General features: G+C 43.3%; 1 protein-coding gene and 1 pseudogene across 1 annotated transcript; both read left to right on the plus strand.

The window, feature by feature from the left end:
• The first annotated feature begins 565 nt into the window (after window positions 1-565).
• On the plus strand, window positions 566-7,054 carry LOC144030654 (NXPE family member 3-like; annotated as a pseudogene).
• Window positions 7,055-9,371: 2,317 nt separating this feature from the next.
• On the plus strand, window positions 9,372-14,309 carry LOC144030091 (NXPE family member 3-like). Its single transcript, XM_077536046.1, has 5 exons — window positions 9,372-9,461; window positions 10,954-11,735; window positions 12,291-12,361; window positions 12,445-12,651; window positions 13,703-14,309. Exons 1-5 carry the CDS (start codon window positions 9,372-9,374, stop codon window positions 14,263-14,265), a joined length of 1,713 nt encoding a protein of 570 aa, XP_077392172.1. The 3' UTR covers window positions 14,266-14,309.
• Window positions 14,310-15,596: the final 1,287 nt, after the last annotated feature.

Genomic DNA, 15,596 nt, shown 5'->3' on the forward strand with positions numbered 1-15,596 from the left:
AAAACCTGCGACATTGATGAGTTTATTTGGGAGCGAGCAAACAGACCATAACTTCATTTAGGGGAAATGAAATAAGAGGAACTGTTTATACATCAAAGAAACAAAAAATAATTGGTAAAATGTAATGATAAAACACATACTGAGTTTTATCAGGTGCCATTTATAAATACTTAATTATGTGCATACTAAAGATTTCTTCGTATAAGGAATCATTCGCGAACGACACATTTACTAAAATTTCTTTTGACTAGACTGAATCGGCAAACTCCTACGAAAAGATGACTCTGTGAGCTTCTACATTTTGAGAGTAGCTTCTATTGAATGAATCAACTGAAGGTTTTGTGACTCTCCGCGGAGGTCCTGCCTGTGGGCGAGGGTACTTAATTTCTCGCCCTGCATGGTTGCTGTTCCTTCCATTTGATTCTTGTGCTCGAAAAGGATTTCTCAACGCACGATCACTGTTCCGAAACTCGAATGCTGTTTGAATGGGACACTCGCGCTCGTATCAGGCGAACACGCCTTTTGTGTCGGTCGCTCGAGGTCCAACCACATCCAATCTGGGCCAGGTAAGGGCGCTGGGGTGACGTCATCACAACCGCGGCGACGGCAGATCAACGCGAGCGATGTCACGGTCACCATGTCATTAAATGTTTGGAAATGCGTCCTCATCATTCTCACCCTGTTCGGCCTCATTTTCCTGCTGCGCAACATCACCGTTTGGGAGGTGAGACAAGTTTGTTCAGAATTATTGATTGATGGATTTATTTATTGATTTATTCATTTATTTACATGCTGAAGATGTACTCGTAAATTTACATTTAGCCAGGCAAAATGTGTAAGATGTTTATTTAAAGAAGCCATAAGAGAAAACATTTATTCCGTTTTAATGGGTTCAATTGATGGTATAATTCATTTCCGAATAGCACACAGCCAGTGACGGTGTTTGCAAACGGCAACGAAACTGCGATAAGGAAAACTTGCCAGACTGGATTGTTGCCGAACTGATAAGAAATACTTTCAATGAGGACATATGCTGTTATTCTACAGCTTGATGGCACAATTGTTAACTGCCTTTTTTAGGTGTGGGATTTTGGGCATGGTTAGACCAGCTGCCACTAGAAAAAAACGTTCCACGTGTTATTACCCTTTTTTGAATTGTTTGTTCAATTTTGTAACTTGATTCCGCAATTGACAAAATCTCAATCCATTTTCAGCCAAAGCAGATTTCAACAATATGCACTTATTTAGGGTCATCTGTTTTGTTTATGAGGTCTTTAAATGCTCATTCAGCCATATTGAGCTGGTTGAAATGAAGTCAGTCCACTTCCTTATCTGCCATTTCCTCATAAAGAAAGATGCTCATAAAGATTTGTAAGTCGGCCACTGGCTTGTGGAAAGTACACTTCAGCCCTGTTTATAGACTTAGACTTGACTTTATTGATCCCTTTGGGATGGCTCCCTCTGAGAAATTTACAAATTCATATTTCTAACATATTCCAAGAATCAGTCAGGATTTGTTTTTTTAGTACGTTTTCTAATGTATGATTTTGACCTTACACAAAAGTGTACATATTTACTAAAAGAAGGATAATATCTTGTCAGTTTGCTCCGAAATGTACATCTGGCTCTGTTTAGTTTAGTGGATGTTAACCTGGGTTCGGTGAATCAGTCTCAGGGGTCGGCAAAGGTCAAGACACACCTAACTGGATTGATTTGTGATGATCAATCCCGCTTGGCCATCGTTGGCTGCAGGTGATCATTGCTTGGCCTATTGGAGCTGCAGGGAATTTGGTGTGCTCAGTATTCGACTTGTGGCGTTTGTGATGGTACGTCGTGTGATTTCTTAATGATTGTATTCCCTTCATATTATGACAAGCAAAAAAAAGAAAGTGGTCGGACAAATATGTGCAATATGAAAGCACATGTATAACTGAACACATGGTGTTCCACAGGGTTTAGTTCTGAGGACTCTGCTGTGTTCATTGCTGCCCCTGGGTTCCATCTAAAGAAAACAGCAGTGGTTGTTTTAATGTGCTCTAATAAGTTGAGCAATTCTAGTCCAGCACAACTAATAACTATCTAGCATACTAATCGAACAGTTTTCTTGTTGTTTTTGTTTTCTCTCCAGAACTCGAAGAACCAAATAGTGTCTGCACTGTACAAGGTCCACAACGGGATTCAACCATCAAACTTCTCCCAACGTTTCATCCCAAGCAAACTTTCTGTCCACATGTGGGCCAACCGCCATCACCTGAAGACCAACTGGAGGAACGCAACCTGTTGGAGTCCATCGCCTGGCCCCAGCCGCCCTCTGGCTCCGCATCGCCCGACCTGGCCCAGACCAGCGACCCGGCCCACAGCCTGTTTACCATCGGAACCTCCCAAAACAACCGCAGTTGGCACGTGGGCGAGCAGCTGGAAGTGCGGGTCCAACTACGCGACTTCAAGGGCCGGCCCAAGAATTACGGCGGCGATTTGCTGTTGGCCCGCTTGCACTCCCCGAAATACGGGGCGGGCGTGGCCGGGCAGGTGCTGGACCACAACAACGGACTTTATTCCGTTCGATTCCCGCTGCTGTGGGAGGGCCCGGCCCAGGTGGAGGTCACGCTGGTGCACTCGAGCGAGGCCGTCGCCTTGCTGCGGCGACTGAGGGAGAACCGGCCCAATCGGGTCTTCTTCGTCAGCCTCTTTCGCCGAGGTGGCGATTCTGAGACAACAAAATGCGACACGTGTCTTCCGCAAGGCCAGAGGTCGCAGTGCAACTACACGGACCTTCACTCCGGCGAGCCGTGGTATTGCTACAAGCCCAAAAAGCTCGGCTGCGACGCCAGAATCAACCACGCCAGGGCAGGCTACCTCAATAACATCATCACCGACAGGGAATCATTGCTGTTCCAGAGGTTTGTACAATCGACGATTATTTGACGTCAGTTGTTCAAAACGTATTTCAAACAGAACAAGCTCGACATTTCATGCGTCAACGTCATATTTTGTCCTTAAAATTCAAGACAATGCAAGAAAATGTCCTCAATCTAGTCACATATGTCGTATGTCAGTAATTTGGAATTGGTTCAGGACAGTGCGCACAAAAAAACAGGCCGCTGCAAAGTACGTTAAGCTTTTGAAACCAAAGTGAGTAGCACGACCAATTGATTGGAGTATGTAAAGCAGACGCGCGGCAGCAAATGTTGCTCCGCCCGTGACACGGAAGCATTAAAACTCCCCAAAAAAGCCACAGAGCGACGAAGGTTGTAGTGGATGTTGACTTTTCTCAAGGAAGTCTTGAACAAGGTCAAAATTTCTCGGTAACAAGAATTAAAACTGTTGCTGAGTATTTCTGCGACATTGAAGTTACTCGTCGTGGAAAATCAACAGCCGCTGCTACTCTTGCAAACAATCACAAACCTTTGACGCTCAATGGGATATGCTTTCAAAGGGGAAGTCAGCCCCAAAAGTCTCAACACAGATTTCTGATTAATATTACTTTGTTTGTGGAATATGAGTTCAGCAGCAAAATCGACCAGTTTGTATCAATCTCAGCGGACAGCCATTTTGTCACTTGCTGTCAACTGAGAATGACATCACAGTTGCTCAGAGCGCAGGTAACAACCAATCACGGCTCATCTTCAGAAAACAGGTAAGCTGTGATTGGTTGCTACCTGTGCAACTAGTGATGTCATTTTCAATTGACAGCAAGTGACAAAATGGCCGCTGCTGAGATGGAGAAGAAAATGGGTTGTTTTTGTGTGTGTGTGTGTGTGTGTGTGTGTTTGTTTTTTTTAATTCCACAAACACAATTTTTGAGTGGAATTTGAAGAGCTCAACCATTAAATTGTCTGAGCAGAAGTATTTTTTTTCCCTGTCAAGTATCACGATCATATCTACTTGTTGCAATCTTTTTTGAATGGACTTTTTGACATCAGTGGTGTGAACCTCAAAGCTCCCATTGGCGCAAACACAACAAGCACCATCACGGTGCTGCCATCCAGGAAAGGTACTGCGCACCTTCAGACTCATGACTCTCACTTGTTGTCAAATGGCCATTTATTTACATCATTGTGTCTGTCCTCATTGTGGAAAAAGGCAGCCAAAAATCGGATCCCATGAAGTTAGCGACGTCTGGGTACTACTACCGGGACTCGTGGAGGCCATTGGGCGGCGTCGCCATGCGTCAGTTTGACGCGGCGTCTGTCACTCAGTGCTTGACCAATAAGCTGGTCTACATGTACGGCGACTCCACCATTCGACAGTGGTACGAGTACCTCGTCGCTGTGCTTCCAGGTGAGCTCTTCCATCTCATAGCATTCTGGTGGCTTGGCTCGGGTGGTGGATGGAGATGGGGAAAATATTCACACTGTACTTGAGTACGTGCGCACAGATGCTTGGGGGGAGGGGAAAAAAAAAAAAAAAAAAAAGACTATGGAACTGATTTGACTTTAGTGAAGTTTAGTGAAAAAGTACATTTCACCAAGTCAAACATTATCACAAGCTAGCAAAATAATACAGCACTTCAAATCACCCAGTCATCATTCAGTTACCATGACAGAATTTGACGCAGTGGATGAAAAGACCAGAACAGATTTGGTTCAGCAGATGAAATCGTCCACTAGTTCGACTCAATACCATCTGACTCATCAAAGCTATTTTGAAATATGTTCAAACCAAATGACAGTAAATAATTAACTGCTCAATTCAGTCAGCCGATGTTTCTAAACTCGCGAAAGTCGCCGCCATCAAAAGGAGAATGCTGAATGTCTCCTTATTAGCACATTATAGACCAGGGGTGGGCAACCGTTACTCTCAAAAGTGCCATTTTAGGCCAAGTATATCACAAAAAAAACACAAAAAAAACTGTCTGGAGCTGCAAAAAAAAAAAAAAAAAGAAGATTGTGATGAAAGAATCTGTGTTAGTGTAATGTGAAGGTCCAAGAGCTAATTAGAGATGCACAACAACACAAAAATATAACCGTAGCATCCAATACATAGACATTCATTTTCGTTTGGACATAAAATCATGCTCTGCCTTTTTCTCTTTTTTTTGGAAATTTTATAGCTATTTTTGAGAGAAAAAAAAATGTTCTGGCGTTTTTGGTATCAATTTTTCTGACATTTTTGGTGATTTGGGGATTTCTCATTTTATTTTTGGACATTTTATGGTTATTTTTTGAAGGTTTTCTTTTTCTGCCTTTTTTAAAGTCAATTTTAGGACGTTTTTTGCAATTCCAAAGACATTTTCTGGTCATTTTCTATACCTTCTTTTGTTCATGGACATTATGGTTACTTTTTGAATTTTTTTCTGCCTTTTTTCCCTCCTCTCTGACATTTTTGGCAATTTCCTGTTTTTCCTCTTCATTTCTCTACCTTTCATCTCTCTTTTTCTGACAAATTAAAAAAATTGGATGACATTTTTTGAATATGAATTATTCCTTTTTTTAAATCTTAATAATTAATTCATTTTAAATAATATTTTATCTAAAGAATAAAAATGTAATAAAATATTAATTTCTACTATTTTTTTAGAGATCAACAGGGAGTCGCACAAGTAGAGATGTCACGATATCCAAGCATCATGATACGATATTATCACGATATGGAGCTCATGATACGATAATTATCACAATATTGTGGGGAGGCTGGCAATACCAAAAAGGTCACAATATTGGGGGGAAATCAGCTCGTACTAAAAAACACACAATATTTTTCTTTTGAACATTACAGCAATGCATATAAACAACCTCCAATCTCTAATAAGACTTAATATTGAGGCACTTACTTGCTAATGCAATCACACATTGAGTTCCTCCACATATTGACTTGCTTCACATATTACGTTCGTTCCCCTCCATCTGACCATTAGTGTGGATTTGAAATGTGGCAGGGCCAAAACATGCCTTGTGAAAATGAATCTGCACTAAAAGAACTAACCACCAATGGGTGCTAGAACTGCACAAATGGAAATCACCCTGACTTTTTTTTTTTGTGCTGCTTTTCAAATCGTGACATGACGACGATATATTATGGCAGTTTTATGATCGTGATATCGCAATATTGCCGTTCTCGTTACATCCCTACACAGGAGTGGGACGGAAGAGCCACATATGGCTCCACAGCCGCAGGTTGAAGACCACTCTTATAGACCCATTCAAACGTTCACCAAGATGATTGAAAAAGTCCTTTTTAATCAACTCAGCAAATTCTTGTACTCAAACGAACGTTTGATCAGTTCCAGTCAGGTTTCCGACCTCATCACAGCACAGAAACAGCTCTTATTAAAGTACTAAATGATATAAGATTGGACACAGACACGTGGAAGGTTGTCGGTGTTGGCTCTTATTGGATCTTAGTACAACATTTGATACTGATAATAAACTGTAACTTGGGCGGGGTTAAATGGAACCGTCGTAAAATGGTTCTTCAGGTCCTAGTTGGAGGAAAGGAGTCCATTTTTGTTTCCTCTTATGTAGCGTTATTGATTGTGTTCTGTCTTGCAGGGATGAAGGAATTCAACCTGCACACTCCCAAAAAAGCGGGGCCCTCACTGGCGGTGGACAGCAGCCACAACATTGTGCTTGAGTACCGCTGCCACGGCCCGCCCATCATTTACAGCGCCGTCATGGCCAACGAGTTGCGCTACGTCGCCAACGAGCTGGACGGCCTGACCGGCGGTCCCAACACGGTGGTGGCGCTCAGCGTCTGGGCTCACTTCACCCCCTTCCCCGTGGAGGCGTACATTCGCCGCCTGCGGCATATCCGCAAGGCGCTGGTGCGACTTCTGAACCGGGCGCCGGGGACGGTGGTGGTGGTGCGCATGGGAAACCCGAGGGCGCTAAATCAGGCGGTCAGCCCGAACCACAGCGACTGGTTTTCGCTGCAGCTGAACGTGGTGCTGCGCGCCATGTTCAAGGGTGTCGACGTCATGCTGGTGGACGCCTGGCAGATGTGCGTGGCGCACCGCCAACCTCACGACGTGCACCCGCCGAGGGTCATTGTCAAGAACATGGTCGACATGATGTTGTCCTACGTTTGCCGTGATGGGCCCAGAAGCAATGTGTGATTTGGTTGTGATTGCTAACTGTGTAGGGCCTCACTTAGAAAGTTGCAATTTGAATGATTATTTCTTCTTAAATGCAAAAAAAAGAATCCATTTTCCATTGATGTGTTGTGGCTATGCAGAAGATGGGTGAGTTGACGTTGGTGTTGGACAGACATTGTTTTGCAGCAACAGTTGTATCCAACAGATGTTTTCCAAACGGTACATTTTGAATTCATTTTCACACTTCCATCTTTATTATAATAAAGCATTTTTAGAAGCCAAGCCACGAGCATGATTATACAATTTGTAGCTATCTACGATTAAACAACATATTCATATCTGATTCCCTCTAAGGTCCGTGTCTCTTTTGGTCATTGGATATTACGTTTGGAAACAAGATATTGAAAATAGAAAATTTTCGTTTTAAAATAAACACCAAAATTGAAATACAGCTTGATTGCCTCATTTGTCTGTCTGGGACGGGTAAGGAAAAGTCTAACAACAGTTTGATTTTCAATTTGTATTTCAGAAAAGAAAACAAGATACAGCATGAGACACACACACACACACAAAAAAAAATTGCCGTAAGTTATATAATAATAATGGACAGCACGGTGTGAGTGGTTTGCACGTCCGCCTCCCAGTTCTGAGGACTCGGGTTCGAGTCTTCCTGGGTGGAGTTTGCATGTTCTCCCGGTGCCCGCGTGGGTTTTCTCCGGGTACTCCGGTCTCCTCCCACATTCCGAAGACATGCATGGCAGGTTGATTGGGCGCTCCCAATTGTCTCGAAATGTGCTTGTGAGTGTGGATGTTTGTACTTTACTGTGTGCCCTGCGATTGGCTGGCAACCAGTCCAGGGTGTCCCCCGCCTACTGCCCAGAGCCAGCTGAGATAGGCGCCAGCACCCCCGCAACCCTTGTGAGGAATAAGCGGTCAAGAAAATGGATGGCTGGATGGACTAGTTTTTCTATTAATATCTGTTTCCAAACGTAACATCCAACGACGAAAGAGACACGGATCTGAGAGGCTCTCAATACTCCATAGCGGTTTCCTGGAGTTGCCTAAATCACACTCTGAAACCAGTGTTTTTAATGTAAACAACAGAAGTTGCCACTATCAGTGGCAATGTAAAATGGCTGCCATCCTATGCTGCATTCAATGAAGGTGGGAAATCCGACTTATTGTATCAGTTGCAACCTGATGTAAACAATGAATGGCTGTTTCCAATACAATACATCCTTTTTTTTTGTTTTGGTGCATCACTATGGAGCCACAACAAATTTCGACTTCCAGCAAAACGTCTTTCATAATTTCCATCGGCCAATATAAATAAAGGTGTCGTAATTCCTGAGCATTTCATACATGTCACCAAATAATATCATGCATTATTCCCCCACGGACTTCGCCACTCGGACCAGTGCTCGGACCTTTAGTTCTTTGAGATGTTCCAGTGTCACAGTTCTTGGTCTGGGATCTGGAAATTCCCAAATTCCCACTTTCTTTGAATGCAGCATATAAATCCGTGCGCGTGCCTCAACGGAGTTTGATATTTTACGTATAACACAACTACAAACGTGAATGACTACACGCAAATTAAAAGGCAAATTGCAAAAGTTAATTACATGCACTTTTAGAAGCTGTCGGTCCAGAAGTGATGCCAAACAAAACATCGACTACGTTGGATTGTGCACCCACCGCCCGAGGTGCGTTAAAGGTGCGCCAGGAAGGTAAAAATTTGAAACTTCAACGGCAGAAAAAAATAAAATGAAATCAAAATAATTAAATAAATAAATAAAAACACACCAACAAATTGCTTTACATTTCAGGAGTTGTAGTAATAGCATATTTTGTAATAGGATAATTGTTTCAAATTTTTCGCATTCTCTTTAAAAACTCATTCACTGCCTTTGACAAGTATACTTGTCAATTGTATTTTTTAGAGCGGTGCTAAATGGGGGCGAATCTGTAAATATCAAACTTGGAAACAACTTTACTGATGCCCAACCACCGGTAGATGACATCATTGCCCCATTTTATAGGAAATAAACACAGTTTCAGAGTCCATGGGAGAAATGGCTGTATTTTGGCAAACCTACATTTTTCTGCTGTCAATTATAAAAGAACGGGACGGGACAAAAAGTAGGGAGTCTATTCTGTCATTTGGTCGATTCGGTTTATATATAATTATTGAATGGAATATCACGTGAGTGTTGAAAATTTGGCTGGCAGTGAATGAGTTAATTCCAGCCTAATGGGTGAAGTTACTTCCTGGTACAAGGGCCATCGACAGGCCAGGTAAAGCGGCAGGTAACAGCACGACAATAAAATCACGCTCACCATGTCCCGAAATATTTGGAAGTATATCCTGCTGATTTTTCTCACCTTGCTTGGCCTCGTCGTCTTGCTGGGTAACATCATCGTTGAGGAGGTAAGAGTTTGGTTCCCGGTATTTTCTTCTTCTCCTTCTTCATGCTGTAATATATTCATAAATTCACATATTTGTAGGATAATAGATGAAAACATGATTAATCAAGTCATTTATCCTATTTTCAAAGAGATTCAATCTGGACAGTGAACCTCAACTTCTAGGTCCATTTTGGGTGGGTCGCAAGAAAATAAAAATAATTAAAAAAATAAAAAAAGTATTATAATAAGTATTGTGAGGCAAGTAATTGTTAATCACTTGTGCTCTATTCACTGACTACTTTATAAAGAGCTCAGCCTAACTGATGTCATGACATTTGTCAAACTCAGTTGAAACTTTGTTGAAAAATGTAACATATTCTACATGTACTATTTTCAAGACTATTTCTAAACCAAAACAAAAGTTTGATCATTTGTAACTTCTAACTGGATTATGTCACTTGAGACTTCTTCCCAAACATCATCAAGTTTTTGCCCTAAATGGTGCAGAGCTGACCTTAAGAACTGTCCTCCCACCATGGAAACTTTGCTCTTATCCATTCATATGGCGTAGTTTTGTTGCGCTTGTTTCGGGTAAACTTTTTCCGGAGTTTGATGTTTGGCATCTCGCCCATTAAGGCTTGTTTTTATTAAGGCTTCTCTTCATTTTGAAATCCTTTAAACTTTCGAGTAAGTCTTTTCGTACTGGCCACACCTCTCATCATCCTCGACCTGATAGAAAACTTTGTGAAGTGGTTTACCACTGAGTTCACTTCCGTTGCCTTAGCCGCATGTAAGCGTAGCTCAGGGTAAGTTGTTTTGACATCTTCCACCTTTTCCTTCTCATATGGAAGGTTTTGCCGAAGAAGACAGTTGGGTCCTATCAACCGCTCGGACTGTTCGAGCTGGATTTCGGAGGTTACTCGTCGAACTATAACTGTGACTGATTTCCTATCGCATCACAAGCATCCCTTGTTATATTTGAGGAACCAAATGCTCCAACCCGGATCTGTCCGCTGTCCATATGGTTGCTTCTTCCTTTCTTTCTTGTGTTGCGGTCTCGAGCCACTTCATCTAGATAAAAGTAGTACTAATCTGCGTAAGCAGCAGATAAACTCAAATTTCCTGTTCAGGCTGTTTGACTGTTACAATTGAGGACGTTTGCGAAACAAAACAAATACCTCGTTGGCCGCTTGCCGTAAAAAGAGGTAATAGTGTCCGTTAATAGCCACAAAGTTTTTTTTCATTCCTTTATCATCTCTTCAGTCCAACTCGGAGCATGACCTATATAGCATTAGCACTAACAAGTGGACATGCGCAGTGAAACAAAGATTTCGGACATGAGCAAAACACAAAACTGTCCAAATTAGCATATTGCCTCTTTTGTTACGTTATCCTATTAGCAAAATGACACAAAATTATTACTTCAAGTTTATGAATATTTCTCAGTAATCTCGGAGTCATTCAAGTTTAGCAGCAACATTTTCAAATCTGAACGTCTCATAAAATTTCTTCAGAATTGGAAGTACCAAATGGTGTCAGCACTGTACGAGGTCCAGAGCCGGAACCAGTCATCAAACCTCTCTGGAAGCCTCCCAAGGTTTCATCATGAGTACACCTTCTGTCCACATTTGGGCCAACCACCGACACTTGAAGAAGAACTGGAGGAACGCGACCTTTTGGAGTCCGTCGCCTGGCCCCAGCCGCCCTCTGGCTCCGCATCGCCCGACCTGGCCCAGACCAGCGACCCGGCCCACAGCCTGTTTACCATCGGAACCTCCCAAAACAACCGCAGTTGGCACGTGGGCGAGCAGCTGGAAGTGCGGGTCCAACTACGCGACTTCAAGGGCCGACCCAAGCGCTACGGCGGCGATTTGCTGCTGGCCCGCTTGCACTCCCCGAAATACGGGGCGGGCGTGGCCGGGCGGGTGCTGGACCACAACAACGGACTTTATTCGGCTCTGTTCCTGCTGCTGTGGGAGGGCCCGGCCCAGGTGGACGTCACGCTGGTGCACTCGAGCGAGGCCGTCGCCGTCTTGCGCCGGCTGAGGGAGAACCGGCCCGATCGGGTCTTCTTCGTCAGCCTCTTTCGCCTCGGCCTTCTTTCTGAGACGACGGAGTGCAACATGTGCCTGCCGCAGGACCAGGGGCAGCTGTGCAACTACACGGACCTTCACTCCGGCGAGCCGTGGTACTGCTACAAGCCCAAAAGTCTCGGCTGCGACACCAGAATCAACCACGCCAAGGGAAGATACCGCAAAAACATCATCACCGACAAGGAAGCTTTGCTATTTCAGAGGTTTGTACGCTCAATTTGACATGAGCCGGTATTTTAAACAGAACAAGCTGATATGAGCCTCAAATTTGGGTAATTGGATAGTTAAAAAAAAAAAAAAAAAAATCTCTTTGGCTTTGTTAGTTAAACCTCAAATTATTTTATACATTTATCACCTTCCATTCTATACAGTAATTTCAAACATTCTCCAGATACCAAAAACAATTGTTACCCTTTTTACAGTCACAAATCATTTATCCTTGACTTCTGAAAAAGTTATCCATCAATTTCTTGTGTGTATGCAATAATATGATGACGCAATTAAACATGTATTTGGATTCACCATCATAACGGCCATCTGGGGGATGTCGTAACTACAATGTAGCTTGCGACAAAAATGAGTTTGACACCCCTGCTTTTAATGTTTGGCTGCCAACGTTGAAATGCTCAACCATAAAAATTGGCTGAGTAGAACTCTTTTTTTTTTTTATCCCTGTACAAATACCCCTGTCATATCTAGTTGTTGCTATTCCTGTTGCAAACTCTTATCCACTTTTTTTTCTCCTTTTTTTAAATCAGTGGCGTGAATGTCAAAGTTCCCATCAACACATCCACAATGGACATCATCAATGTGCTGCCTTCCAGGAAAGGTACGACGAACTTTCAGACTAATGATTCACTTCTTTTTGAGGAGGGCGATTTATTTACGTCATTGTATCTGCCGCCAATGTAGAAAGCAGCAGTCAAAAATCGGGTCCCGTGAAGCTGGCGACGTCTGGGTACTACTACCGGGACTCGTGGAGGCCATTGGGCGGCGTCGCCATGCGTGATTTTGACGGGCCGTCTGTCATCACGACGTGTTTGACCAACAAGTTGGTCTACATGTACGGCGACTCCACCATCCGCCAGTGGTTCGAATACCTCCTCTCTGTGCTTCCAGGTCATTACGTGTCTTATTGTGTTGTGATGGAAAGAGAGGTGGCAAAAGTGAGTACACATACTACAAAATTAAAAGTAGAAGTACTGGTTCTGCTCATTTACTGACTTATGGGGATAGTTTGGATTTTTGGACATGAATCTGTATTTCATCCACACCTCCGACCAGCACTGACTTTCCCCAGACAGCGTTCTGTGACACGAGTTCCGGTCCGGTTTTGGTCGAGAGGAAAGTAGTCCGGCAAGTTGGCTGGGGTCACGGAAGTCAAGCGTTTTTCTTCGAAAAACAATTTGTGTTCAAAAGAGTCATACATTTGCATCACAAAATTTCACCCTCGAAACAAGTCAGACTCCATTATCTGTTCGTACATATCACTGCACGGCGCGCTGCATACAGCTGATCTGCGTGACTTCCACCATAATTATAATTTCAAAAAGACAAACAACTGGTAGATTAGTGCGCATCTCTCAGCGTTATGCAGCGCACTGCGCAGTGATACAAACAAACGGAAAAATAGTGCCCGGCGGTATTGGAGTCTGACTTTTTTTTTTCTCGGGCTGGGTTTTGTGATGCAAATGTATCACTCTTTTGAACACAAATTGTTTTTAGAAGAAAAACACTTCATTTCCGTGATCCCAGACAACTTGCCGGACTACTTTCCTCTTGACAAAAACGCTGTCGGGTAAGTCAAGTGCTGATTGCACACCACTGGAGGTGAGGATGAAATGAAGATTCATGTCCAAAAATCCAAACTATCTATTTAAACTCCACATTGCACCCTTAAAGAGGAAGTCAACCCCAAAATTTTCTTTACAATATGTTCTAAGCGGCCCCACCTGTCGAAACATTCTCATTAATATTGCATTTGAGGAAGAGAAATAGCGAAATCCACCTGTTTTTATGCATCTCAGGGGCGGCCATTTTGCCACTTGCTCTTGACTGAAAATGACATCCCGGCTTTTTTTCAGTGCTTGTCCAAGTGTTCTTGTGAAAGATACTGAACCCCCAGTTGCTCCATGACCACTTGTCACCTCTATTGTGTTCTGCCCAGCAGACATGAAGGAATTCAACCTGCAAAGTCCAAAAAAGGTGGGTCCCTTGATGGCGGTGGACAGCGGCCATAACATCCTCCTCAAGTACCGCTGCCACGGCCCACCCATCCGCTTCTCCACCGTCATGGCCAGCGAGTTGCGCTACGTCGCCAACGAGCTGGACGGCCTGACCGGCGGTCCCAACACGGTGGTGGCGCTCAGCGTCTGGGCTCACTTCACCCCCTTCCCCGTGGAGGCGTACATTCGCCGCCTGCGGCATATCCGCAAGGCGCTGGTGCGACTTCTGAACCGGGCGCCGGGGACGGTGGTGGTGGTGCGCATGGGAAACCCGAGGGCGCTAAATCAGGCGGTCAGCCCGAACCACAGCGACTGGTTTTCGCTGCAGCTGAACGTGGTGCTGCGCGCCATGTTCAAGGGTGTCGACGTCATGCTGGTGGACGCCTGGCAGATGTGCGTGGCGCATCGCCAACCTCACGACGTGCACCCGCCGAGGGTCATTGTCAAGAACATGGTCGACATGATGTTGTCCTACGTTTGCCGTGATGGGCCCAGAAGCAATGTGTGATTTTTTAGAAATCAGACTAGGGTGAGAATAATTAAAAAATAATAATAATATATATATATATATAAAATGTAAAATGTAAAATGAGATAACAAATTAATGGACTAGACTCAATTCTTAGTTAGAGACCAATTGGTGTCCAAATGGCCTCTGTGTGTAGCTCCCCAAAGCAACCACTAGATGCCGCCAAACCTATACAACCAAGCCGCCTACTCAGCATAGCCATAACAGCCTATAGAAAGATAAATACAATTTAGGTATAAATAAATGGAATCCTAAATAATACACATATACCCAATCTAAATTCGACAATTGTTAACCTAATTTATGGATCGATCATTACAGCACATTGACGCCAACTATGAAGTTTTGCTGTCTTTTCTTTTATTTTCCTCACAAGCGATGCTGTCTTTATCGCTGATAATATTGCTGTAACTGCATTGAGTGAAAAAATGACCTGTATGTATTGCTCTCTCTCAACAATGACATGCATGATGTGGACCAGAACTAGAAATAACCTGTTAAGTGTCCCTGAGAGACTTTGGGATTTAACATGTCATGTATATACATGTTATTCATGCTTGCTTAATTATGGTTAGAACATTAATGTCACGATGTGGGGTGTTGAAGGCAGGACCCAAATGCAGGAGGCAACCAAAAAACAGGGCAAGGCAGGGATGCAGGTAAAAAAGGGGATTTAATTAACAAAAACAATAAACAAGGTACTATGAAAAAATTAACAAGATCAAAAAACAAACACAAGGCATGGCATGGCATGGAACACAGGGACAACAACAGGCACCACAGATACTACAAGCACAATGACTCCACCAGAACCGAACGGAAAACAGGGGACTAAATACACACAGGCTAATGACAATGACTAGACACAGCTGGGCAAGACACAAGTGGCAGGGGAAGCTGATTGGTGGATACACTGGGAAGGGAAGAAACACTCAGGTGGACGTGGTTTGACATAACGGGACAAGGGAAGAAACAAGGAACACATGACAAACGACCAAAAGACAACAAAAACCCACCCCCACCAAACCAAAACATGACAATTAATACATATATGAAGTTATTGATTTTAATGTTTATGATTGCTGAATAGAGCCAAGACCTTTGACATATTTTTATTCAACGTTGTGCACTTATGACTCATCTGTAAAGTATTTATGACTCATCCTTATGGCCCATCTGTGTGGAAAATTACTCAGAATAAGTCTCAACAAGTCTTTGCGCATTGATATGACGAAGGACGATGCGGAAGGACACTCACCTGAGGAAATCACTGATACGACCCAAAGTGATAAAAAGTCTTCACCAGCTGG

Source organism: Festucalex cinctus, chromosome 11 (assembly GCF_051991245.1).
Source record: "Festucalex cinctus isolate MCC-2025b chromosome 11, RoL_Fcin_1.0, whole genome shotgun sequence".
NCBI lineage: Eukaryota > Metazoa > Chordata > Actinopteri > Syngnathiformes > Syngnathidae > Festucalex > Festucalex cinctus.

What these genes read in the sequence shown, in the direction of transcription:
- LOC144030091 (XM_077536046.1), top strand. Translation starts at nt 9,372, where the DNA reads ATGTCCCGAAATATTTGGAAGTATATCCTGCTGATTTTTCTCACCTTG. An exon ending in GTAACATCATCGTTGAGGAG is followed by an intron (nt 9,462 to 10,953) that starts GTAAGAGTTTGG and finishes AAATTTCTTCAG; the next exon opens with AATTGGAAGTACCAAATGGT. An exon ending in GAAGCTTTGCTATTTCAGAG is followed by an intron (nt 11,736 to 12,290) that starts GTTTGTACGCTC and finishes TTTTTAAATCAG; the next exon opens with TGGCGTGAATGTCAAAGTTC.